This window comes from Pseudopipra pipra, chromosome 2 (assembly GCF_036250125.1).
Source record: "Pseudopipra pipra isolate bDixPip1 chromosome 2, bDixPip1.hap1, whole genome shotgun sequence".
NCBI classification, from domain to species: Eukaryota; Metazoa; Chordata; class Aves; order Passeriformes; family Pipridae; genus Pseudopipra; species Pseudopipra pipra.
This window is the reverse complement of record NC_087550.1, coordinates 108,631,975-108,658,979: the sequence shown is the minus strand read 5'-3', so window position 1 is coordinate 108,658,979 and position 27,005 is coordinate 108,631,975. Positions and strand designations below refer to the sequence as shown.

General features: G+C 36.1%; 1 protein-coding gene and 1 long non-coding RNA gene across 17 annotated transcripts in view; one reads left to right on the top strand and one right to left on the bottom strand.

Annotated features, from left to right (window-relative positions):
- Positions 1 to 27,005, top strand: part of DMD (dystrophin) — a 1,059,271-nt gene that overhangs the window by 805,455 nt on the left and 226,811 nt on the right. For all 16 annotated transcript variants that reach the window (XM_064646827.1, XM_064646828.1, XM_064646820.1 and 13 more), the window contains one exon: positions 13,204 to 13,393. In XM_064646827.1, coding sequence (XP_064502897.1) covers positions 13,204 to 13,393 — 190 coding nt within the window. The remainder of the gene's footprint in view (positions 1 to 13,203; positions 13,394 to 27,005) is intronic.
- Positions 14,737 to 16,755, bottom strand: LOC135410270 (uncharacterized). Its single transcript, XR_010428593.1, has 2 exons — positions 16,161 to 16,755; positions 14,737 to 14,876 (listed from the first exon to the last, which is right to left on the bottom strand). It is a non-coding gene; the product is annotated as an uncharacterized LOC135410270 (long non-coding RNA).

Genomic DNA, 27,005 nt, shown 5'->3' with positions numbered 1-27,005 from the left:
CAAAGAAAAACTCTATTTGAGAAATATTCCTCTTTTGGATCCACAGGAGATGCAGGAGGAGCAAGGTACTAAGGCAGACTAAGTCCAATTTTGTGACAGAAAGAACAGAAATGTCAATTTTTGTTCCTACTCCATTAGAAGATTAAGACAAATGTTTTGTTCTTTTTCTTAAAGGTGTGATTTTCTTAAGTAATTAGAAAGTTTTAGTCTCTATTTGAACAAGAACAGAAGGTCTCTATTTGAACAGGAACTCTGTGCCCTGAAAGTCCTACCTTAAATATATTTCCAATTAGCCTGCAGATAAATTAACAAACTATAGCAAACTGATTATTGCTGTCATCCAAAGCTCATAGAACAAATGAATGTCTTTCCCCTCAGTAGACTTCTTATCAGGCTTCATGTCCTTTAAAACAAACTGAAGAGAAATTAATAAAGTTGATGGACCTGCAGAGTGCCAGCAAAAAGAGATATGACCTTAGTTGTCATCTTTTGTTTGCATTGTTATTCTTGTGATAGCTTTGTTTTGTTTTCCCTGGTGTTTTCCCTGGATTTTTGTATAGCTTTTGCTCAGCTGCTGTTCAGGCAGTCTAAGCTTCCTCCTCAATGGCTTGTCAGTCATGTTTGAAACTGAGGATAATTCTGTCTGCCTATTAAATGTTGAGTCTCTCTTTGGAAGTTACCACCAAATGTGTTGATTTGACAACGGTGGTGCTTGCCTGTTGTTGTGTGGCTGTGTTTTAACTATGACCAAAATTTCAATAACGTGTTTTTATATAAACTCACAAAGAATTGGACAAATGACATCAATTCCTGATGAGAATCAGTGGCACAAGAGACAGAGACCTGGGGGAGTGGTAATCCAGAGGGCAGACTGGAAAGCAGTAGAATTGGCAACATCCTAAAATAGGGATGGTGAGAAATCACTGCAGAGAGATGAGGTTCAACTACTAAATCTTGAAGACAGAGCTTTTATGCCGTATTTGATACAGATGAATAAAAGGAGAATAGTAAGTAAGCAAGGAATCTGTGAAAAAGATAAGATTGGTCTGTTCATATTGTGTTTATCATCCAGTATCAATCACATCTTGACCTACACCCCAAATTTAACTGCCCTAGGATATGTTCCCTGACAAATTTGAAAAATGTAGAGCTCTTCCCCAGCTAGTAAGCGTTACATCTCTTGCAAACTATAAAAAAATACTATCTCCTGCAAATGATAAGAAATAATAGCTCTTGGAACTATCACTCTAGCTGCCATGTCTGCAGTTTCTTCCTTTGTACCAGATATGTAATCAGTTATATATCTAATACATATCTGTTTAAGCACAGTAGTGCCTTGTGGCAATGAATCTACAGGTCCACTTTTTTGTGGATAAAGAAAGGAAAAATGTATTATTTTTATCTGTTAACATGTGTTGCATATTTCTGAGATTTCCATTTGATTACTTGACACAGGATATGGTAAAAACAAAGTTTTTTGAAGTACCTAGAGGGTCAAGCTTGAAACACCCATTTCCCACTTTCTACATTTTATCTTAGTATTATTACATGATTTCTGTTTTCCTTGTTTTCTTTTTCTTGTTTTTTTTTTCCCATTACTTATATGATTTCTTACTTTTTTATTAATGTCGAGTTAGATTTGAGTCTAATTTAGTGTTTTTGTTTTTGTTTTAATCTAAATTGGATTGGCTTTTTCTGTACCCCACAACATGACTTTTATATGTTGATTTTAGTTTGTTTTTTTTTTATTTCAAAATTTGAAAGACATGCTGTTTATTATCAGTAATGGCAAACAGTTCAGACATTTCCATAAGTTCTCAGTGCTTGGAACATGTCTGAAGTTGATGCTTCAGTTATGTTAATTAGTTGCTAATGGTGTCTGTTGAACCCTGTGCCTTTACTGTTTCCAAGAGGGTAGATTTATTTTTGTGGTAGTTGACTGGTAAGTCAGTGTGGTTTTACTCTAAGGGATGGGAGGCAGTTCTCCTAGGGCTTGTCTTCTCTCTTTGTTCCTGTGGAACACTATCAGAATATACTTGTCAAATAAGATGCCACTAAGAAACCATAGTTCAGATCTGCCTTTGGTGACACCCTTCCTTTTTAGACTGTGCTGACCCCTTGGAGCTGTGGACATTTGTCACTGTTAGTTCTTTCATGTTGGGAAAAATAAGAGTAGAAGCATAGAAAGTATTTATTAAATTTTGCTTTAGCTAAATTTGCTTTCACATCATGATATTACTCTCCTTTCTTCTTGGCTGGGACAAGATACCCAAGCCAGCCTCAGGAGAATGAGTTAAAGATGTACATAAATATTTATTCGTTTCTTTTCATTACTAGTAATCTTTCAGATGCAAGTATGTATTGGCACTTTCATGAAGGTGGTGGTCTTGGTTTAAAATACTAAATGTCTTCAAGGCTACAGCTAGTTCAGAACCCAGCAGTGTATACTGAGTTTAGATACTTCTTGTAGTGTCCGGTATTTTGAACACATCTATTGAATATTTATGGTGAACTTGCCACTGGCTGCCGCATGAGAGGAGCCCCGAAGAAAAGATACAAGGACTCCGTGAAACAACATCTCAGCCTTGGCCATATTGATCACCATAACTGGTCCACTCTGGCCTCAAATCGGGAGGCCTGGAGACACACCATCTATAACGCAGCTGTCTCCTTTGAGAACACACGCAGGATCACCCTCGAGGAAAAAAGGCAACGCAGAAAGAACCATGTATTGCAGAATACACCACCTAAGGAGTCTTTCTGCTGTGCCTTTTGCAATCGGATATGTCTGTCTCGTATTGGCCTCATAAGCCACCAGTGTGCCTGTAGCAAATGTGGATAGAGCCTTCCCAAATCTTCATTCGCGAAACCTAACCATGAAAAAAAATTGAATTTTTCTTCTGTCAAGTTCCTGATGATTTTTTCCATCTGGAATTATTCAGGGTCCTTCTGAGTTTGACTAATCTAAATAAATTTGCCATTCTGTTCTTCGCACCCTTTTCCCGATGTTAATTAATGCACTTAATAACACCTACTACTGCACCCCTGGAACAGGCTCCTAATGCTCAAGGTTGAAAATCATTTACGTTGACTACATATTATGCTCTTAATCTCAGTTTCGTTCTATTCAGCTTTGCACCCCTTTCATGCTTCCTAAATAGCTCCTTGTATGGGGGCTTAACTTGTGGATAGTAAATAGATAATGTTGCTTTATTTTTAGTTTTCATCTTTAGTTTCAATAAATTCTAAGAAAAATTTGCCAATTTTTTTTTTTTGCAAAGACACAGATTTTTACTGGTCCATAATGCATTCATTAAAGAACTATAGAATGATACACATGAAAGCAGAGTGCCCATCCTCACTCCTAGACTTAGTGTTTTGGTATATTTATGTCTCTCTCCCCTCTGTGAAATTTTCCAGAATTGTTGCTGAAGGGTTATGATTTCTTATGCTAAGAATTTTTGTCTCTGAAACTCACCCAAAAAAGAGTTGACGTAGAACTATCACAGAGCATCCTATTCCCTTTGAAGTCAGTTGAAGGTTAGTCATTCACTTCACTGAAGTTAGGATTTTCTCTGTAAGTCTTTTGTATCAAACATATACTGAAATTCTGTTGAACTGAGTGTGAGTTGAACAGCATCTGAATTTTCTGAATTGGGCTCTAGTAATTTCATTATTTAATTATTTATTTATATTTACATGATCCTGAGGAGCAGAGGAACAGAACTAGAGGTGTCGTTTCTTCCCAGTGTTGTTGAAACTGTGTAATAATAAATTATTAGTGTTACTCTGTACTATTTCTGGTTGTAGTTCCTGTTGTTTTACAATCTTTCTGCAGTAGAAATATTATAATCACATTATCTCATTATAATGTAGAACTTATTTTATGTTTCGATTTTATGTAGGAGTTTGAAACCTCCTGAATACTGTAGAATAACTATATGGAGTGGTTCTTTATAACTAATATGATTATATTAGATTATATTGATGGAAGAAACAGTAGACAGGTTGACTTCTTTCATTCTCACTCAGATGCTAACCAGTTTTTGTTACCAGCTGCTTCTGATCTGAATATTACAGAGCTGGTATTTTTTTTTTGTTAGCATTTTATGCTTCTTAAAATATACTGACATATTAGAAGAGATTTTTTAAAACATATTGAGTCAATCTGATCTGTCAGCATCTTTGTGTAATGTAACTACAACTTGAGGCCCGTGTTTTAGAGGGGAAAAAATGTGTTTATTTAGTGTTGCTCTCACTTAACTTAAGATGATGTATGGTACAATAAGAACTGTAAGTGCTGCCAGAGAAGTTTTCCAGCCTGGGAACTGAGGCTTCTCTGTCTTACATGGTAGCAAATCACTGTTCTGCTACACCACTGAGCTCAGTCCTCAGAGGCTGACTCTTTAAATGAAAACTGCACTAACAGTTTAATAGTATCCTTTGTGAGTCCTAATTGATTTCATGTAATGCCATCAGTGCATTTCACAGTCTTATTAAATCTAGTTGTTTCTACAGTAAGTAAGGCTAAGGAAACAAGTGCTTTTAGAATATAATTATTTTCACAATCAGTTTTAATTATACTTCACTGTCTTAGAAAGCAAAGATTTTATCTTACTAAATTGTATTTGAGTAATTAATATGCTGTTTATTAGATGGCACTGTTGACTGCCTTGGAATCTCAACAGAATTAAATGTTTTGGAATGCAAGGAAAAACTTAATTCTACACATTATGGACCATGAAGCATGAAGAAGATTTAAACAGAACAATAATCTTTTTGCTTCTTTTGGTACAATAAGAGACAAGTTTTGTCTGTTTGGTTTTAGTATTGATTTTAATATTTCTTCTTTTTCTGAGTTCTCTCTTGAATGGGAATATCAGAATAATTAAGTGTTATCTTCCCGTGTTTTGCTGGGGCATTACTTGAATGATACGAGGATAAGACTGGAATCTGTTCCGTGAGTTCAGAGAACTGGGGGGAGGGTGGTGGGGGGGTTTGCAGGGTTGTTTGTTCTGGTTTGGTTTTTTTTTTTACTTTGGAATTTTTTTCTGTTTACTTATTTTGTGTTTTAAGATTGCTTTTAAGCTGTCAGTAAGGGCTGCTTAGAAAATCCTCGAGTGAGTTCATCAAAATATTATTCTGTATCTACAAGTAATTTTTAGTGATATTTCATATGTCTGTGATTGTATACTTCATATGTCTGTGATTCCCTTTTCTTTAACCTGATAACTCTTAAGATTTACTCTCTGAAAAGCCATTGCTTCTAATGAAAATTTATCAGGAGATTAGAAATCAAAAATACATATAAACTGTTTTCAATGGTATAAAAAACAATCTATAATTAATTTTAATTACAAAGGAATACGCTGAGTTTCATTAATGATTTTTCTGTAGCTTGCCATGTAAGTGTGATAATCTATGGTTAGGATGAACATCAAGAAAATATACACTTATATTTTTAGATATTCTTGACCTATGCCGAGGCATAAGCATGGAAAAAGAGACAAGAACAATGGGTGCAAGAAAAGCCTGTTAGGAAAAATTCCTTCTAACTCTCTCTCTGTTTGTCATCCCTTAAAGAAACATTTTGGGAATGTGGGATCCCATAAGTGAACGGAGCATAAGAGAGACGGAAATTATTTTTAAAAAAAGGTGAATGAGAAATTTTCCTTGGGATAACACAGATCCCCTGTTCTCATGTTGGCAGGTGCTTATTTAAAAAGAAGTTTAAAGGTCCAGAAATCCATATATGTGATTTGTGCCCTAGAGTCTGATATATCTTCTGCTTTTAGAAATCCTTCTCAGTCTGAAAAATAATTGTGTAGAAGAGATGGGATGTTAATATCCAAGGTTGATCTGAAACTTCATGGATAAACACAGGTTGGGGTTTTTTCCTCTTTTTGCCATTAAATATCAATGGTGCTTTAATAAAGAAGTGTAAGGGACAAACAATCTAAATTCAAAAATACATTGTCAAATTGATATACTATCTGTAGTGACAGAGAGAGAAGTTCAGACCAAATGAGGGGGTGGGTTGATGAATTTTTTTATTTTCATGCAGGTCCTGGCTGTTTCATGAAGGTCTATGACAGGTATAAGACCAGAAACAAGCCAGCCAATGAGAAAGAAAATATTTTCTCTCTCTCGCTGCATCCATTTTCCAAAGTAGCTAAACACCAGAAATATTTTTTAATACAACATGTTTTCTGGTTTTGCAGAGTTTTACAATAGGAAAACGATTCAGGAAAAAAAAATGCATCTCTTTGAAGTATTTTCCCCTGTGTGTCAAGAGATTTGTAAGGACAAACTACATGGGCTTATTACTAAGATCACATGTTTGAATTTTATATCTGAAGAGACTGTCATCAGTTAGGAAAGTCTGTGTGATTATCAGGAAAAGAACATTCCTGTGTCCATATAAAAACAGTCTTGAGTTCCAATTGGAACGAGGGGACATTGAGGGGTTTTGTTCTTCCTTCCTGCAGAAGGTAAGAGAATCTGCAGAGACCTGCTTTTGTGTGTTTATTTTGGAGCAACTGTTGCACTTAGTCTCTCTGTGTGCACAATTACATCTGGAATTCAAAATTTTTTCATTGGTTATTTGTTCATTATAAATATGGATAATGCAGCCAATGCAGAGATGACCTTCAGGTTATCTGAAAACATCAAGAGTCAGCTTTCTGCCAGTAGATTATATTGTTGAGAAATAAATTTAAGGCAGAGAGAAGTACTGCATTGTTGTGGTTTAACCCCAGCCATCATTAAGGATGATGCAGCTACTCGCACACTCCACTCAAGATGGGAGAGGAATCAGAAAGAAAAGGTAAACTTTTTGTGTTGAGATAAGAACAAATTAATAATTTAAACTAAATATAATAATAATAATAATCTATTATTAATAATAATAATAATTTTAATTATAAGGAGAGGGAGAAAGTAGCAGAACCCAAGAGAAACAAGTGATACATAATACTCACTACCCACTGACTGATACCCAGCCAGTCCCCAAGCAGTAATTGGCAGCCCCCAGCCAACTCCTCTCAGTTTGTTCTCACAGATGTTCTGTGGTATGGAATGTCCCTTTGTCCAGTTCAGGTCACCTCTCCTGGCCATGTTCCCTCCCAGCTTTTTGTGCACCTGCTCACTGACAGAGCATGAGACCCTGTGAAGTCCTTGACTTAGGGTACACTGCATCAGCCAAAACATCAGTGTGTTATCAACATTATTCTCATCTCTCTAATCCAAAACACAGCATTGTACTGGGTACTGAGAAGAAAATTAACTCTACCTCAGTTGAAACCAGGACATGCACATACAAAAAGATTTAAGTCGCTGGTAGGAATCCTGTTTATACGCCTGAACCAACAGGTTCTCTCTGTATGTCCTCACTGAGCTCCATAAAAGGCATTCTTGCTTGTTTATTTAAAGGCCTTTCCATGTGTGAAATGAAATCTTTCCTTCTTTAAGTTCTCCACATCAGCTGTCTTTAGGAAGGTGCTAATGGTGATAAAGATCAGGCAAAGAGTTCGAGAAAGTTACTGTTGCCTTTGTAGAGGTAGCTTTTTCATCAGATTTGTTACTTAGTCCTTACCGTAAGGACTGAAGCACAAAATGACTTTAAAAAAAAACCCAGAAAGTCTGTCTTTAGAGTACAAAATTCTGTACCACCACACCAAAACTTTAGTGGTTCCTCAATCAGAATAATGGGAGCCTAAAGGCCTGTGGATGTATGTCAGCTAATCTGAATGCTGATCTCGAGCGTTCGGGATGCTGATATTGTAGCTCTGAGTTTAGTTGCACTTTGAGCCTTTCTGCCCATTTGCAACATAGAAGTCGTTTCAGAGCTAGAGTTGCACAAGGATGGGCAATCTCCAGTTCTGGAGAATCAACTTGGATAAGAACACTTTACGATAAGCCAGACAAAATAATGATAGTGGGATGTAAGCATGTATATATAAAGATCACTCAAAAAGTTTAGAACCACATATATATGCCAGTGTCGACAGCAGACAAAAGCCAGTAACTTCTGTTTGAATGGTCGAACTAAAAGGCACATTTATATAAAAGTGTTACTGGAAAAATATTGTGTGTCCCTTACTGCAGTTTCAAGTTAGTTGAGATCCAGAAAACCAAATGAAAGCAGTACTTAAAATGCTATCTCAACATAGTTTTCCCCACTGAATGTTGTATCAGCCATTCCAGAGTTAATCTGCATATTAATCACTTACTGGCAGGCATTAATAACTTTTAACTGGCAGTATAGAATATAGTCCCTAGGTTCTGGAAGAAAATTCTTCTAAGCAGCATTCCCAAAACTATTGAATATGATTTATTTTGAATTTGCATTTCAAAATTATATCAATAATAGTTATTTTAGGAAATTCATGTTTAAGAATTTCATTTACTTTCATATCTGTGACATCTCTTTGTGTTCACACTTTATCTGAGGTTAGATTATTCTGCCTCTTTGATGGGTTCTTTATCAGTCAAAGTTAAAGCAGCTGAAGAAGGGTTACCAGTAAGAGCTTAAACTTATACAGTAGTAAAAATTAAATGTTCCAATAAAGCTTTGCAATTGTTCCTTTGTCATACTGGCAGAAGGGATATAAACCTCATGAAAAAGTGCAAACTGCTTCCAGCATTAGCAGGAAGGTGCATGTAGTTCAAATTCTCTGTGATAGTTGGCTCCAGAAAAGAAATTTGGGTACTTTTTTTTTTTATTGTATTGAATTGTAATGTCAGCAAAGAGAAAATACAGTTATAGAGTTATAGAGAGAGAACCACAGGAACTATAGAAGTAAAACCATTTACTGATACTTTCCAGTAGTCCAGGATATTTTATTTTACATCTCAGTGTGATAACTTTAGATCACTACAGTTTGCAGATGGAAGTGTGATTTACTGATCTATTGAACACTGAATGATACAGAGTTTCTTCACTTTTATTGCTCTTAAAGAAATACCTGGGGAACAGAAATTTGTTAGTTTGTGCTCTGCAGTTACTGTATGTCCTGTTTTCTGGGCATCTCAAAGCATTATCACTGACCCTTGTAGTGTAGCTTGTAATGTTAATAAGCATTGCAATTTCAAATAGACAAACACATACTTATAAAATGTGAATGATTAATTCCAAATTATGTAGCAAATACTAGAGCTGAAGAAAAATCTGATATTCACACTCATGGAGCCTCTTCAAGCACTATATTCCTTGTGTTGCATGGGATTGGGTAGTGTAGAATGAAGTACTCTGGTGATTCGTTTAATCACAGAATCACTGAATATTCTGAGTTGGAAGGGACCCACAAGAATCATCAAGTCGAACTCTCAATGACACCATCGTTCCCAAAGCTCAGCACTTTTGATTCTTGTTAGATTCTGGAACAAGATGTTCAGTGGTATAGATGTTGGTTTTGTTGTGTATATATTTTTTTTTATGTATGTCATGGTAAATTCTGGTTTTTAGTTAATAATACAATACCTTGATTATGAACTTGAAGATCCCACAGATTTCAGATAACTTCCTTTTCCCCTGCTTATTTTCTCAAACATTTTTATAGAGCTACATTTAAAAAATATTAGCTTTAAAGGTTCTCAGCACAACTGCAATGTCCTGTAGCAGAGGCTGGTAGCTTTCTTTTTTTTGTGGATTTTTTTAAAACCCTTAAAAACTTCTTCCTTGCAGTATAAATTTTCACACTTAGACACATTGCTTGTCTCACTTCATCTGACATGCTACTGTTTTCCCTTAACTTGAAGCTTTGAGCTGATGCGTTCTTAAAACAGTACCACAATTTCTGTTCTGCCACAAAGCTCATATGACAACTAGAGTTGGTCAGTCCAACTGATCCCAACAGTTCTTAATAATCAAATTTACAGGGAAGATTGGTGACCAGCTTACCTACTTTTAGACACATAAAATTTAGGCTTGTGTAAAATTAAAATTGTCTAAACTTTAGATGATTTAATGTTGTAGTCAAGAAGAAAAAAATTTACTATGACCTTGATCTGGTACAACAGATGTGTACAGAAAATAGAGGAGAAATTAAATTCCAGCAATGCTAGTCTCCATGTTTTGCAGAGGGAGTGTAATTGCTTGACTTCTTGGTGCCTAGATGAAACTAAGATGAATCCCATCTTTAGTGTTTCTCCTTTGAATAAGAAGCTTTTGGTTATACACTTTATTTTTATGTCATAGTAGAACAGATACAAACTGTTTTTTCTTATTATCTTAAAGTATATTAGGAGTACTTTGTAGTGTTTCTGCTGTGCAGTTTTCCATTTACACTGAAATATATTTCTGCTTACTTCATGTTATTTTCTTACAGCTTGCACTCACCATAGAATTAAACATATTTGGGTGATACAGACTAAAGAGGAAGAATCTTTATTTTATTTTTTTTGCAATAATTTCTTAGTCAATATACGTATTTTTATCTCCCCTATAATTTTGTGCAATTTATCTTACCATATACTGGATTTGATACTCAGTCTTTATGTTTAGACCTTCTTTTCTCTATTCTAACCTCATAATTTTGAAGTAGGTAAAAAGCCAAGTAGAGTGAAGATTATTGATACACTGCAGAGCTGTCAATGTAGCTGAATGTCTATTGCATGTCAGCTAAACCAAAATTTAAAATGCAAAGTACTAGATATTTTCTGGAAGGTGTGTTAGTATGCCCATAGATAAGAAACACGTTTCTGCAAACTGAAAGAATTATGTGTCATGAGATTTCTGTGCATCATAGAAGTGCCAGAAGATTCTTCATAGTGAAAACTTCATTCTTTACCCAGATCAATAAAAAGCTATATTTTTTCATGAAGTCTTAGAGTTTCTCTGTAACATAAATTCTGATTTTGAGTAATCTTACAACAGCTCTCCCTTTGAGTATCTTTTCCATATCTGTGCTTGTGTTGTTCTTTGTTTTTAAAGTGTCACCACGTGTTTGCAGAATGCTATTATTAGACCATTGCTGTATATTTATAGGAATTCAGGTGTACAGGAATTAAAAATGAGCCTTTAATGTTATGAAGAAACTGCAGTAAAAAAAAGCGTTATACCTGATTCTGCAAAGGCACTGATATTAATTATCATATTGCACACTGTAAATTGAATTAAAATAATGCTACAAAGCATATCTTATAATAGAATTGTGCTCTGAAGAACTGGATAAAGTATATTTAGGTTTTGCAAGTTTGTTCCATTTCCCAGTTGTATTGAATAACTGTAATGCTATTTTTGAGCTAAAAATGGTAAATAGGTCAATATATTATTTTCCAGGTAAAAGATTTTCTTATTGTCTTTTTTCTAAGTTTATACTGATTTAATGTATAATAATAGCTTATTTAGATGTAATTTCTATGTAATTATTCTTTAGTTTAACAAAAGAACAACAAATTCTTTCATTGCAATTGTTTTATATTTGAAGAGTGGCCTAACTACAAGACATGTTCACGTCCAGGTAGAATAAAGCCAGGAAAGAGATCATGTTCACTATTCTGAAACGAAGTGTTTCCTACTGACATCCCCCTGGAGACACATTCTAAAACAGCCTAAGCAGTGCCATGATGTGGAGAGTTCTTGTAGATGGCAACAGGTGCAACTGAGATGAAAATCCAGTCCATTTTTAAGCTTTAAAAAAATTGGTGGATGACTTTGTGCTGAGGTTTATCAATAGCTTTCTCATTTTTTGAATGAAAAATTAGTTCCTTTTCTAACCAAATGGTTGGGAAAAGCAAATAAGGTGTTAAAGGGTTAAAAATATGGTAGAAATATGTAGCTATTGTGGCATTTGACTCTCAGGGAGGATTTTTTTTTTCTTTTCTGAAATGGTTGTCCTTGCTTATACTCTGACTGAATTTTTCTTACTATCCTCTGCTGCAAATCGCTTATACACTTGTCGAAAAACATGTTAAGTCAGTGCCACTTGGCCAAAACTTGTGGTGGTGTTTGTATTTTTTTCTTTTCTCACTTCAACCAGTGTACTGTGTTTTAGGGTGATATCATTACTTATCAAGAGTGCAGCCTCTTCACAACAGGAAACAGGATTTGAAAGAGAGATTAGCACTTAGAAATTTCATGACCTCCTCTGATAAATTACAACTCAAGAAATTATATCTGCTAAAATCTAGTATCTTAGTCTCTACCTAAATAACTATAAAACTGGACAGGAAATCTATCAAGATATATGCAGACAACCACAGATTTGTAGACTTAACACAGGTGTGTGCATCAAATAGCATTCATTCCACTTGAAGTAGTATAAATTACCAAATGACTTTACTATATATTTTCAGAGCTTAAAAAATTATTCAGTTATAATGTTGATGTTAAACAAATATGCATGTAATACAATAGCTAAGTAGCCTTGGCAGACTGATGTTAATGAACAGTATGTTATACTTAACTGATCTTGTTTCTAAATCCATATTGTGCTCAGTTCAATACCAAAAATCAGTGAGTACATGTGACACCTACATTGCACAGGAATGCTGATAGAACACAGATTTGCTTTAATGTTTTTTCAACACTAGAATTGCTGAAGTCTTCAGGGTTTTTCCTTAATCCATGAATTAGATCTTCCCCAAAGATAAGATAAATTTGGTCTTTAAAAATTGTATTTTATCACGTAAGTGATAGAAATCATCCTTGTAATTTTTCACATTTATATTTAAAAAAAAAAGAAAGAAGAAAGATAAACTACAAAACCCTCCAGAAATGTCAGTGTTATTAGGGTTTAAGGTGTTGAACGTAGTCACCAAAGGTTTCAGGTCATAAAAACTAATAATTAAATATATTGTACCATGCAGCGGCCAGAAACTGTTTCATTTATGAAAATGAACATGATTTCCCATGTTAATGACAAATTAGAAAATAATCTTTGATTAAAGCAAATCAGGGAACTACTGCTGATTATTTTTTTTGTTTTCAACTGTGCCTGTTTCAGGAATAGTGCTTTGAAAGAAGTGCTTTTGCCTAATTTTTTATCAGGCAGATTCCACTTATTACTTCTCAACTGAAAAGGTAAAAAAGGAACCCTACCTGCCAAACATACCATACAAGTTCTCTAGCTGATGTATCTGCAAATTTACTTTTATTGGTATATGAAAAATATTTAGCATGTCTTTGTTATGTTTTGATTTAATGATTAAGATTTGCTTTCTTCCAAAGAGTGCTGTATTTAACTGTTTGTGCTTGTGCAGGGTTGGTGAGCGTGAAGCAGCACTGGAATCAGCCCTGAGAATGTTGCAGCAATTCTACCTGGATCTCGAAAAGTTTCTTGCTTGGCTTACAGAAGCTGAAACAACTGCAAATGTCCTGCAGGATGCTACACACAAAGAAAAGACACTAGAAGATGCCAAAATGGTTCGGGAGCTCATGAAACAGTGGCAGGTAAGAGGAGCACTTCAGCTTAGAGGCACTTGACAAACATGAGAGTTTATCAAGCATATCTGATATTTATAGAAGTTATATAATTTGCATCAAGTTTATTCAGTGTAGCTTAACTGAATTAGTTTTTCTCCATTGCTTTCAAATACATGAGAAATGTTAGTTTGGTAGTCTATTGTCAACATGCTCTGTTGCAGTAATAAAAAGAGATAATGATGCAAATTTTCCTAGTAAATGGCTGGACAGTTTTCATACAGTTATTTTCCTCTGGGGAAAAAAAAAATCTTAAAGAGAGAGAATGCTGTATTTAGTGTTCCAGAGAATCTTGAGGAAAAAGAAAATTAAGTAGATGAGATGGTGCTGTTGAACTATGCTGTTATACTTTCATTGTGTTTTCTTTGCTACACTTATTGAGAGGAATACAGAAATGTCTGCTTGAGGTCTTAAATCTCTTAAATATGAGGTTGGTTGGCTGTTTGGAAACAGGACCCTTTTTTCCAATATTCATATAATCATAGAATAGTTTAGCTGGAAAAGACCTTTAAGATGATCAAGTCCCACCATTAACCCAGCACTGCCAAGCCCACCACTAAACCATGTCCTCAAGTGCCACATATACTTGTCTTTTAAATACCTCCAGGGATGATGACTCTGCTACTTCCTTGGGCAGCCCATTCCAATGCTCAACAACCTTTTTGATAAAGAAATTTCTGGTATTCCTTCATAGTGCATGACTTTCCTGTTGACAGAAAGTTCAGAACTGGAAATTGCAGGCACTGGATCATCTATGCCTGAATTTATTCATGAAAAACATACTGTGAAAAGTTTAGTTATAAGTGATTATGTTGAGTAAGTACATTGGATGGAAATACTTCTTTTGGCACTACTGTATTAATACATGATTTTAACTATTTACTGAACTAGTGCTAGATTCTGTTGCACAATTGTTGCACTGTACAAAAATGAAGTCTAAACCATACTTTTAATACTGAGCTCTCTTTTTATGCTAATTTGACTTTATAGTAATATACCAAAGCCCCTATGCATTTCCGAATTTAGTTGCACTATTCTTCTTATATGAATTTTTTCATTTAAGTGATATAATTTAAATTACATAAGAAAATTATTCAAAAGAAAAAAAGTAAATTTATTCAATAGGTACAGAGTGCTTAGCTGTAAAATAAATTAATTTATTCTGATGGGTAATATTTACAGTAGTCATAACACAGTGCTCCATATCAGTAGTCTTTATTGTGAAAGCTTTTTGTCTAAACAGGTACTGTTTCCTGATACTGGTGCAAATATTGCCTATCTGTGTTGCTACAAAACTGGATAATGGAGCACGATTTTGTTAATAGAACAATTTTATTATGTCAGCTGCGTGGCCAGGAAAGAGTTTATGGCTTTTCATCTGTTCCTTAGGTATTGCTGCATCAGTTCTTCCGGGCTTCATACTCTGCTTGTAAGAGTTCTCTCTTACAATTCACTTTGATGCATAAGGATGAAAAGCAAGAACATGACATAAGTGTGGAGTTTGCACACAACTTATGCATATAAAAGATTCAAACAAAAAAGAGCTTTAATAAGTCACAGAAGTCTCAGAAATATGCATTTATGTACTTTGTGGAAAGGGGTTATTGCTCACTAATCTATACAATCAGACCCAGTTTGATAAGTCTCTTTTGTTCCTCTCTCTTGTGGGCGAAAAATACACTTACCCTACATAACACATCAGGCAATGACTTGTATTCCAAGAAATTCACTGTTTAAATTGTACATGTATAAAAGCAGATACATTCAAATACATGAACATTCAGTTCATATCCTTAATATATTTTTTTAACAGCCAGTGTATGTGGGTGCTAGCCACAAGCCTTGTCCCGGCATAAAAAAGATCCTAAATGCTTTCAGTTCAGATTAGAGTTCCAAACCACTTTTCATACGTCATTTTCTTTTTTTCTTAATATCTCATCAGCCAGGCTGAATCCAGATCCTAGAAGGTGGTTTCTGATTAAAGATCACTGTCTCATAAATCTTCTGATGGAAACTTTGACTCCCTGGGTTTATAGCATTCATAGAAGTTGTGGTCAAATATGACTTAAGGACTTAGATCTGCAGTCTCTATGTTGCTCTCTATGAAGTTGCGTAGACTTGGATAATGTGAAAATAGTCATTAGGAGTCCTGAAATGTTAAAATTCTGTTTTGATCTGATATTTTTAGGCACTAAGTATAAAGCAGTGTTTTGATAAATAATTCTCTACAGAAATAATGAAAAACGTAAATTTCTGAATTCACTAGTAGTTTTATATTCTTGTCAGTACAGATGCTTATCTCACCTTTCATGACCCAGCAGTTTTCTGCTTTACACTCTCAAACTTTATTTTATTTTTTTAAATTATTAGAAAAATAATGACTTGCTGTACAGAAACTTTTTACAGAGCAGAAGTTGCTTGTCTAGGAAAATCTCCCATTTTTAGGCATTTGTTTTTCTTTTCATGTTCAGAAACCATTAACTCAAACATCACTAATAAAGATTAATCTTTCCCTTGTAGTTAGCAGTTCATTCAGTAGCAGGAGAAAGGTGAGACTTATATAACTGCACATTCTAATTACCTCATGATGTAATTATATTAAAATGTGGCATTATAAACACACTGTTTGTATAAGGATGTATTTGCATGCATCATTTGTCTGAACTGACAGCAATGTAATAGTTGAGGCGATTCACACAGTTGGAATACTTTCTGGAGAATTTTCAAGGATACAAACCCGTTACTCCAAGGAGTTGTGTAATTATGTGCTGCTTTTTATTGTCTCGTTGAAATACATCATGTGTCCTCATGAGGCCTGGTTTCATAAGTAACCGTATGAGGGAGATGAAAACAATTAACTTTACTTTCTGCTTTCGTACTTCTAATGATATGAACTCTCAGCTGTGTTAATTATAATTATGGGTCAGTTTACATGGCACTGGGCCTGCTGGTGACAGATGGGGTACACCTGTCTCAAAGGGGTAAAAGGATCTTTGCACAGAAGTTATCAGGGTTTAGTGAAGAGTTTTAAACTGAATTTGAGGGGAGAAAGGTTTAGAACCAGGCTCACTGGAGATAAAACCTGGGGACAGCATGCCAGTGTTTGAGGGATGGTGTGCTGGTGAGGACTTTTGGTCTGACATCTCAGTGGAGGTGGGAGATGGAGATCCATGTGGCTGCAAAGACGCAGGAGTTATTGATGTGTTAGACACAATGGAAGCACCATGAGAATGGTCATGTAGGAATTAGTGGGTTCTTCCCACAAAAATGTGGTGGGATCAACAGCCTGAAGTCCATCTACACTGAAGCATGGGCAACAAACAGGAGGAGCTGGAATCCATTGTGCACCTGGAAAACTATGACAATAGCTGCCATCACAGAGATATGGTGGAATGACTTGCACAACTGTAGTGCTGCAATGGATGGCCATAAACTCTTCAGAAGGGACAGGCAAGGAAGGGGAGGCGATGGGGCAGCCCTGTGTGGTAGGGAGTGGTTTGCCTGTCCAGAGCTTGATGATGGTGACGATAGTAGGGTTAGGGGTTTATGGGTAAGAATCAGGGGAAGGTCAACAAGGCAGATATCCTGGTGAGAGTCTCTTATAGACCTCCCATCCAGGATGAAGAGGAAGATGAAATATTCTATAAACAGATGGGAGAAGTCTCACAATCACTAACCCTTGTTCTCATGTTCTCATTGATGGGCCAAGGCCTATGGTATGAGATTCAACAGGACCTCCTGGGTCCTCCACTTTGGTCCAGGCAATACTCCAGGCTGAGGCAAGAGTGTCTGGAAAGTGATCTGAGGGTGCTGCTCAACAGCCAGCTGAAAATGAGCCAGCAGTGTGCCCAGGCTCGTATCAGAAATCATGTGGTCAGCAGGACCAAGGCAGTGATTTTTTCCCCTGTACTGGGCACTGGTGAGGCCACACCTCGAATCCTGGGTTCAGTTTTGGGCCCCTTGCTTCAAGAAAAACACTGAGGTGCTGGAGTGTATCCAGAGAAGGGCAATGGAGCTGGTGAAGGATCTGGAGCTCAAGTCCTATAAGGAGCAGCAGAGGGAATTCATGTTGTTTAGCCTAGAGAAAAGGAGGCTCAGGAGAGACCTTATCACTCTCTGTATCTACTTGAAAGGAAGTTGTAGTGAGATGGGAGTTGGTCTCTTTGTCCAAGAGGAAATATCTTCAAGGTGTGCCTGGGGAAGTTTAGATTGGGTATCAGGAAAAATTTTCTCACAGAAAAGGTTGTCAAGCTTTGGAACAAGCATTGACTTCCCAGGGAAGTAGTTGAGTCAAAATTCCTGGATCCCTGTCACTTAGGGACACGATGTAGAGGTGAAATTGGTGGTCCTAGGTTAATGGTTGAACCTGATTATCTTAGAGGTCTTTTCCAACCTTAAGAACTCCATGATTCTAAGGAGTACTCTTCTGGTCTATCTTTTTAGCAATGATTGTATGTGACAGTTTATTCTGGATCCCTTTCCCCACCCTCGACGTGGGGGAGCCCAGTTGTGGTTCCTTCTCCATCTGAAGAACCATTCCGACGTCTTGAAAGGACGGGAAAAGGGGACTCCAGCGACAGGGTTTTTCAGGCCCCGAGCCTGGAGGGGAGAGGTGCTCCCCCCTCCCCCCACCACCCATGTGGCCCCATGGCAGGCACAGAGACAGCACACCGGCGTGGAGAGGAGGCAAGAGAGAGTTTATTGGTGGGGATGTCACATTTATAGGGTTAGGGAGAATCACAGGTTAACCAATTAGAAGTCTCAAGGGGCTTACAGGAACACCCAATCACAGGAAGGGGTTAACAAGGACCAATGGGACACCTCAGGACACCTTTCTCAGGACATTCCTGCATGGGAGATAACAGTTGCTGTGGGGGGTGTTGGGAAGAAGAAACACGTGTTTACAAAGAGACCACAAAGAGCCATCCTAAGACATGTTCAAACAAGTTTCTCATCAGACTTAGTGCTACAGTTTATACAGTAACATTAGATTAATATGGATTTATCCTGTTATTTTGTAAATTAAATCAATTAATATTAAGACTGCAAATGAATATAATCACAGTTTTTTGACAAAGAATACTGCATGTGACACCTAGTTAAATATTAACTGGAGAATGCTTCTATACTATATACACAGGTTACCAAATGTATCTGAAATAATCTATGATGACTGATGAATTATTGGTAGTAGTAGTCAGTGTAGGCTGACTGAAAGTATGACAGGATATGATAAATAAAGCAAAGTTAATACTTAGGCATGAAATACATAGCAGATTTATTTTTATTGCCACCTTCCTTCTCACTATGACCTAAGTAGTTTTCCATTAGATGTAGGAGTTTTGCCACTAATAATATGGAAAATATGCATTGCCTTAATATATACTTAATATAGTATGAGCAGCACTATTATTTTCTCACAGTGATGTTTTTATCTAAGACAAGAGACGTGAACAGCAGGTAAGGTACTCTTGTCTCTTCTATTTCTATCAGTACTTCAAAGGTGCTCACTTATTTTCAAGGTGTCCAGGCAGCTGGTTTTTTCAGTAGTAAGAAGCTGAGGTAGATACATATTCCTGACACTTCTTGATTATTTATTGAGAGATAAAAAATTGTTTCCAACTTTACTGCAGCCAGGAGGGCCATCAGGCAAAGCATCACCAGCTGGGCTGGGGAGGGGATTGCTCTGCTCCGCTCTGCTCTGGTGTGGCCTCACCTTGAATATTTTGTGCAGTTGTGGGCACCACAAAATAAGAAGGATATTAACCTGTTAGAGAGTGTCCAAAGGAGGGCAATGAAGATGGTGAAGGGCCTTGAGGGGAAGCTGTATGAGGAGCAGCTGAGGTGACTTGGTCTGTTCAGCCTGGAGGAGACTGAAGGGAGATCTCACTGCAGTTACAACTTCCTTGTGAGGGGAAGAGGAGTGGCAGACGCTGATCTCTTCTCTGTGGGGACCAGTGACAGGACCCAAGGGAATGGCCTGAAGAGGTTTAGGTTGGATATTAGAAAAAGGTTTTCCACCGAGAAGGTGGTTGGGCACTGGAACAGGCTTCCCAGGGAAGTGGTCACAGCACCAAGCCTGACAGAGTTCAAGAAGTGTCTGTGAAATAATTTATATCTAATTGCCCAGCACAGTTAATTTTGTGACATGATGTATGGATTAGATGATGAATCTGACTAACAGGAAAGAGAGAAAGTATCTGTAATATTCTTGCTCATTTCAATTGATTTTACTAAAAAATATTTAATAGTAATTAATTTTCAAGTACTTTCATTCTCTGTTCTGAAACACTTTGTCACTCTTCATTCTGAAACACTTTCTCAGTCACTTCTGCTTAAAATTGTTCTCTGAAAGCTTTAAAAATAATGTATAATCTTCCTTCACCTATTTTTTTGATGCTTAATTCTCCAGATTTGTCTTTTATACTAAGTAACTACTTTTATACTAACTATACTATGTTGCCAATTCTAAAATAAAATCTGTTCCATAGTACCTGCAATGGAATAGCAACTGTCAGAACCATCTTACTCCACAGAGTAATAGAAGAGAAATTCCAAAATCTTAAACTACAATACAAATGCTATTACAGCATCATCTGAGACCGGGCAAGATAGTATCTCAGAGTGAAATCTTTTTTGTCAGAGTGGATTTTTTGAAATATTGGATAGTATTGCTTTGAAAACATTCGGTCAAGAACATATCAGTATTGTAATTAGTAGTCATGAGGAAGGGGAATAATGTTTGTTGTTAATAGCAAGTGTCAGATACTGAATACTTTGACAGGAAGGTTCAGGTGCTGATTCTCAGTGGGGCAGGCAATACTACAGCTGTTGTTCTTATCTGGATATCAAAGAGAAGTGGTCAGAAATCAACAATAAAGCAGACAGGTAGATATTGCTGCGTTTTGTCAAATATTTTGTTAGTTTAGTTTGGATGGTCTTTATCTTAAAACCAAAAATGTATTGCTGCTGCAGCTTATCTAGGAGTGGATACATTAATATGTATTCTGCTTCTACCATCCCTGTTTCTGAACTTAGAACAAACCTCTTATCAGTGTTAATTTTCTTTTGGAAGGTAAAAGGCTTGTTTTATCAAGTGATCTAGTACTTTTTTACTAGAGTGAGGTGTAAGTACTCAAAACATATTCTCATGAAGATAAACAGTCTCAATTGTCAGAATTCTCACATATAAGGTGGGTGTTTTCAAATAAGAAAATAAATTCCTTCCTTTAATTTCTCATCTGCATATGTTCTCATAATCAAGGTAGAAAAAAAATTTCATTTTTCAAATGTGCTAAGTAGCCTAGTATATGACCACTTGGCTGATTTATGTATTTCCTCTGTAAAAATTTATTGAGCACACCAGAGGGATGGTCCTGAGTTTTCATTTGCAGATCAGCATTCAAATCCTACCATCTTTAAACACTGATTTTCAAACAGATTAGATGTGAAAAACTTTTGTAGCATTAATTGTGAGGTTCTGTTTTATAGAGTGAGATTAGTAGAGGAGAACTTGCAAAATTGCAAATAGAAATGGAATAGAAGGGATAAGATGGTTTGGCATTATTCCTGAGTGGGTTCCAATCCCTACATTTTCTCCTGACCCTATAACTTCTGTAGGATACCTTATTGCTCTTGGTGTAGGCTTTTCTAAAACAGGCTCTCCTATATCCGAAGAAGTGGATGAATGGACTTTCTCATAATCTTTCTAAGTATGTGTCATATTTCACTGTAGCCCATCAGTTTGAAGTGATAGGAATTAGATCTTCCTGTGACCATCAGTATTTACTAGTACAATCTAATCTCCAACTTAGTTTTTCTATTTACTTTTTATTGTTCATAGCATATTTTTTTGAAAAATGAACAATCGGTAAAAACTGTTTGCAAAAACCCAGTGGTAGCTTTTAATATATTCTGATGATGAGTTTAAAAGGGTATCCATGCCTTTTGTAATTATGCCTCATACCAGATTGTTCAAAACACATGGCTAAGGAACTCATAATTTTTCATTAGTGAGACCAGATGTGTATTTTCCCAAGGCTGGTAAAAAGAAAAAATGCTTGTATTGTGATTATAACCATGTTAATATAAAAAGGATAAATTATATAGTGCATGACTGAGGAAAAGTATTAATTTTGGCTTAGGTCAGATATCTTCCTGAATATGTAAGAAGTCAATGACTTACAAGAATACAAATAAGGAATAAAATAGAAGCACAAACCATATTCAGGAACAAGTTACACTGGTTTTGTGAAAAATTTTAGACTGTACTGAAAAAAATAGGTGTCTTCTAAGAAATGCTTCAAACTGTTTCTTTTTATGAATATATAGCTGCCATGGCACAGGTTTTCTGCATGTGAATCTACACTTTTTCACAATACTAGCTATTCTGTATTATGCACTGTGCAGCAGTTGAATACTATAGCAACTCCCACTATCTAAACTGACAGCATGTTTGACAAAAATAACTTTGTCTGTATCATCACCAAGTAAATGCCCCGTTTCATTTTCTGTCAGAAATGTATACTTCCTTTCTTTCAACTGCTGACAAGAAATTGAATCTCTTCTGTCAGTACAAAGTTCCACATGTGCATTTATCCTTGTGTGCCCCATTTTTCATTTGAAGTCTTTTATTTTCACTGGATACCATTTCATTTTCCACATTTTCTCTTGAGGACATGCTTTCAGTTTACTGATTTTCACCACATAAACTGCCATTTATCCCACATATGAAAAAAAAATACAATTTTTTTGTTTAGTAGTACAAAATTATTATCTCAGTCTATTTTGCAATGATTCCAGCGGGTTTTACACTTGTTATCACTGATAACATTAGTAACTTTCTGGAGGAGGATCTTTGCCCTCCTTTGTGGCAGTGCAAAGAGATTCTAAACTGGTGTTTGGCATTTTCCATTTGCTGAAAATGTATGTTGTTTGAGAATTCAAGAAATCCAACCTTAAATTACAGTTACTTATCATAGTTTTACTACATTTTGTCTCAGTAAATTTTGACTAGATTTGGGCTTATCTTCCCTGAAATGGTTAGTATAATAATTGCATTTGCAGAGATTTAATATTGTAATGAAAATATATAGCTACTTAAGTGTGCATCGGTAGTCTTTCTAGGGTTTATCATTCCTATTTTTGTGTTGTCAGTTCTTAATTTTATGTATCTTTTTATGTGTGGGGAGAATCATCTGATGTTATGATGCCTACCAAGTACCCTAATATAACAGTATTGAGCTGCTTCATATGAGATTGAATGACCTTACTTATAGCCTCTGGCATTGGAAATCAGATGTAGGCTCACATAAATTCTATTATATTGGTTCTTCTGTTATATGTATTATATTTATATATCCTCTTATCCTTCACATATATTCTCTGGTGGTTTTAGGCTTATACAGTTTAAGATAACTAGTTCACCTTGTGGGCTGTGGGTTTTTTTTAAATAACCTTATCATCTGTGAATTTTCTTTAGGTGAAGTCAGCAGGATGTAAATACTGGTGCAAACAGCTACAAGCTCTGCTCTTTGTATTCAGGTATCAGTTGTTATCTGCTGAGTAACCAGATTATAGAAATACAGTATTGTCATCTCCACAGTGTTTTGTCAACCTTTACATTTTTTAGAGGCCATTTAATCAGTTTGTTGTATATCTGCCATCTGTTCTTACTGGAATACTGTAGGTAATGAAGAGTTGACTTCTAACACCTACTTCAAAATGTCAGTGGTGTGTGAGCTGTTTAAACTCCTCTTAAGAGCTGATGAAATCTAGACAGTTATGCAGCTGGCCAAATGTAGTTATCCCATTATCTTCATCTCCCTAGAAATGCAAGAACAGCTGTGTTTGTAGCTCCTTCCACCATGAAAAAATGTCCAAGAGGTGTTTCTGCAGGTGTTTTGCTGCAGGAGTTTTTGCCACGCAGCTCAGCTTGGTTGCAACACCTTGTCTTCCTAGTTCTGCATGGACAAGGATAAGAGAGATGCATTTCCAGAGGGCAGTTTAGTCCAGCTGAGCTGGGACTATTTGCCTTCTGCAGAAGCATATTCCTCTCCTCTGACTTAGAGACAACCTAGGAAGAGTAGCTAAATAACTTACTGGCTACACTAGCTGCCTAAACTTCATATAAAATGTGTGTGATCTCTCTCTCTCTGAAGCATGTAAACGCAGTGGGCTTTTTGTTGGTTTTTTTGACTTCTTTATTTGGTGGTCTTTTGCCTAAAACAGGTTAAAGAGCTTATAGTTTCATGTAGGTCCTACCACTCAGTATATTTCTGAATCACGCAATTACCCATGAGGCGAGTGAAGAGAACCAAGATGTAAATTCAGACTGCTGAGATCACTTTTCCCCCAAGTGGTGGCCATGAATTTAATCATAGGTAACTATGAAGCTTTGTGAAAATATGTATAGAAAGTTTCTTCTGCCAGATCACTCCAGGTTTTAAGCTGTATCTTCTGCTGACCCCCACTGTCCACATGAATGTCTCGTAAGTGTTGAGTGCAGTGATATTTGTTTTTTTCTGCTTTGCTGAGAAGTGTTTATGCCTGATGTTGTTCTGGCTTGCCTTGCCTCTTCGTTGTCACCAGGTGGGAAAGGTGTTAATGCTTTCTGTACTTTGTGTTTCCTTTCCATTTAAAATGTCCTTGAAACTGAATAGTTGTTCACCTAGGGAAAGGATTTTGGCTGCTTTATGCCATTCTCGCTGTTGCAGAAAGAGGTTCAGCTGATTCAGTTCAGCTGTTGTAGTTGTCAGGACATCTGAACGAGCACAGCTATGAAACTACTCCATGGCTAATACAGTCAGTCAGATTTTGCTCATGAGTCCTTTTGTGCAATTCTGCTGCATGCAGGAAGGCTGCTGCTTCCGAGGGGAGGGAGCAGGGTGGACATCCACTGGCTTTCTGTTTCTGTACTCCATTAGCTGTCTTTGGTAGCAGTCCATCACTGACCCCAAGGAAATAGTTTTTCTTAGTACTAAAAAATGAGGAAAACGGGCCTCAAAAATGAAAATATAGTGGGCAGTGTCTGCTACCCTGTGCATACAAAAGGCAGATCTCTTTATCTGCAGGTATGTGAAAGAGGCATGATGCTCATTTTCTTCAGACTTCAGGAATCCTTGTTCTCTCCTCTCTGCCTCTGTGTTTACTGTATCTTGTGGCTTTTCAGTTAGGTATTTTACCCAAATGAGGAGGGGTCTTTTTAGGGTTCTGCTGTTTTTCCGAAGTTTAGCAGTTTGTGCAAGTGTGTGTGATTTCTGGCTTAGAGATGCTGATCCAGGGCCCTTTGTGATTTAAAGTTTGGGTTGAAGTGGACAAAATAACAGTAGGTTTTTGCGTTATCGTTTTGTGTGGAATAACTCTGCTGAACAGAGGAGCTGAAAGAGGCTGGAGGAATGGAAGGAGACATCTGAAATTTAACTGTCCATTTTTGCCTTGATAAATTACCATCTTTCAACTGGCCGTATTGGGCATCTAAAGCAGAAGACAGTATTTATGAACAAATATAGCAGAGAAAAGAATAGCTTGGTTATTTAGAATGGATTTAGTGTGACACACTAAGAGTCACCAGAGGTGTTGGTATCTGAGTGAAAATGTCTGGAGTTGATTTAAATTAAATGTCTTCAATTCTATACTGTCTGTATAGTTGAAAAAATAATGCAAAACTAAAAGAGGCCATAAGCACCAAGAAGCAGGCATATTAAGCAGTTTTGAAGGTGAACATTTTTATTTTCTTACTTTGTGTAATTTTTTTCATGTTAGAAATCTTTATAGTTTATAGCAACTTGATTGAAAAATTTGTATCTGTCAAAAAGATCTGTCTGGTTATACAACATTTATTTGTTGTCAAATAAATGAATTAACCCTAAAAAGAGACCCTGAGAATTCTCTTTATTAATGCCAGAGTTTTAATTGCTGAAATCAAATATTACAGTTTTTTAGGGGAACTTTGCCAACAGAGCAAATGGGAGCACCAACTAGTAACTAAGCAGATTAAAAATATAAATTATATCCTCTATGGAAATACCATACATTGTCTATTCTATTAAACCTACCTAATTTTAATTTCTAACTCAGTCTGCTATTTTGGACACAATTTTCATTACTTTTTTTCCTGCAACTACTTCATAGTGCAACAAAAAATAATAGCAAGACACACTTTCTAGAGGGCTAAGTACAGAACCCAAAAGATTGAGTCACTTAAATTCATTGTTGAACTTCAAAGGTCTTTTGCTGGGGAAAGCTTAGAGTTGTCCTTCTTTTTTTTTGTACTGGTTATATCCAAGTCTATTTCCCTGATCTATAAATGAAGTGGCAAATCCTTTCTTCCCATAACATGGAAATCTGCTGGAAGCTGTGAGATCAAAGCTACGGAATAAACCTGTTCTCACTTATGTTACACCTATTTCAGACACAACAGTGCATTAACCTCAACAGATCATCTCTTTTTTTTTTTAATTTTTTAACTGTAATATCATAATTCCATGCCTTGTAAGAGTTGCAGTAGTGTTTAAATCCCAGCTTGTTGATTTGCTTTAAAAAATAAAATTAGTAATTTTATTTCAACCTTTGATTGAATACCATGGAGGGTTGGCACCGCCTGGAAAATAATGCCAAGGAATGTTATTTCTGCAGTGGGAGCTATTCCATGACAGCTTGTTATTTCATTATTTTGTGTTTCCTGTTAGATATAGAACATACATGTTATACACCTGGGTTTTGCTGGGCTCCTGCTGCCTCAGGTAGAAACAGGATCCTCACCAGTTTTAATCCTGTTCTGTGATCAGGGCACAAAAGAAGAAATGCCTGTTGTCCTTAGAGCAAACTTGCAGCTGCAGTTATATTTCCACTGCTATGAATGCCTTGCACTAAACCTAATCCTGGGAGACTTCAGTCCTGTTCATAGCAAAAGGAATTTTACAGATTGTCAACACTTATTGCAACTGACTCAGGGTAGGGAGTCTGCACCAGATGTGTGGGTGAGATGGAGGAAAAGGAGATAAAGCTATGGGGATTTTTAAATTATTTTATTTATTTTATTTCAATTTTGAGAATGGTTTACTTAATTTAAATATTTTTTATACTTTTTTTTCTAAGATCTTTACAGCATCAGACTGGAAGTTGGCATTTTCCACATTAGACGGGGGCAGATATTTGGAATATACATTAATAAAAATCAGATTTGCTTAAAATAAAATTTTTCATTCTCAATTTCTTTGTTCATATGTAGTTTCTGCTTTTTCATTGTTATATAATTTTCACTGCATGTCTCAATACTTGGGAACAAATAGAGGCAAGATGGACCTGACAGAAATAGAAAAAAATTATTTTATGAGTTTAGTTAAAAAACATTGTAGAAATCTGTCTTTATTAGCATGCTGTTTTGCTGATGATTTCTCTGTTTTCGTTATGGCTTGTAGCACTGTAAATTAATTTAACATGAAAGGATAAAAATATTGCTTTTAAACTTTTTCTCATTAAATTATGAAAAAATATTACAATAAATAATAGAAAAGAATGCCTCTGGTAGAAGTTTCTGTTTACTCAATCATTGCTGTACCAAGAGTGAATTATTGCAGAG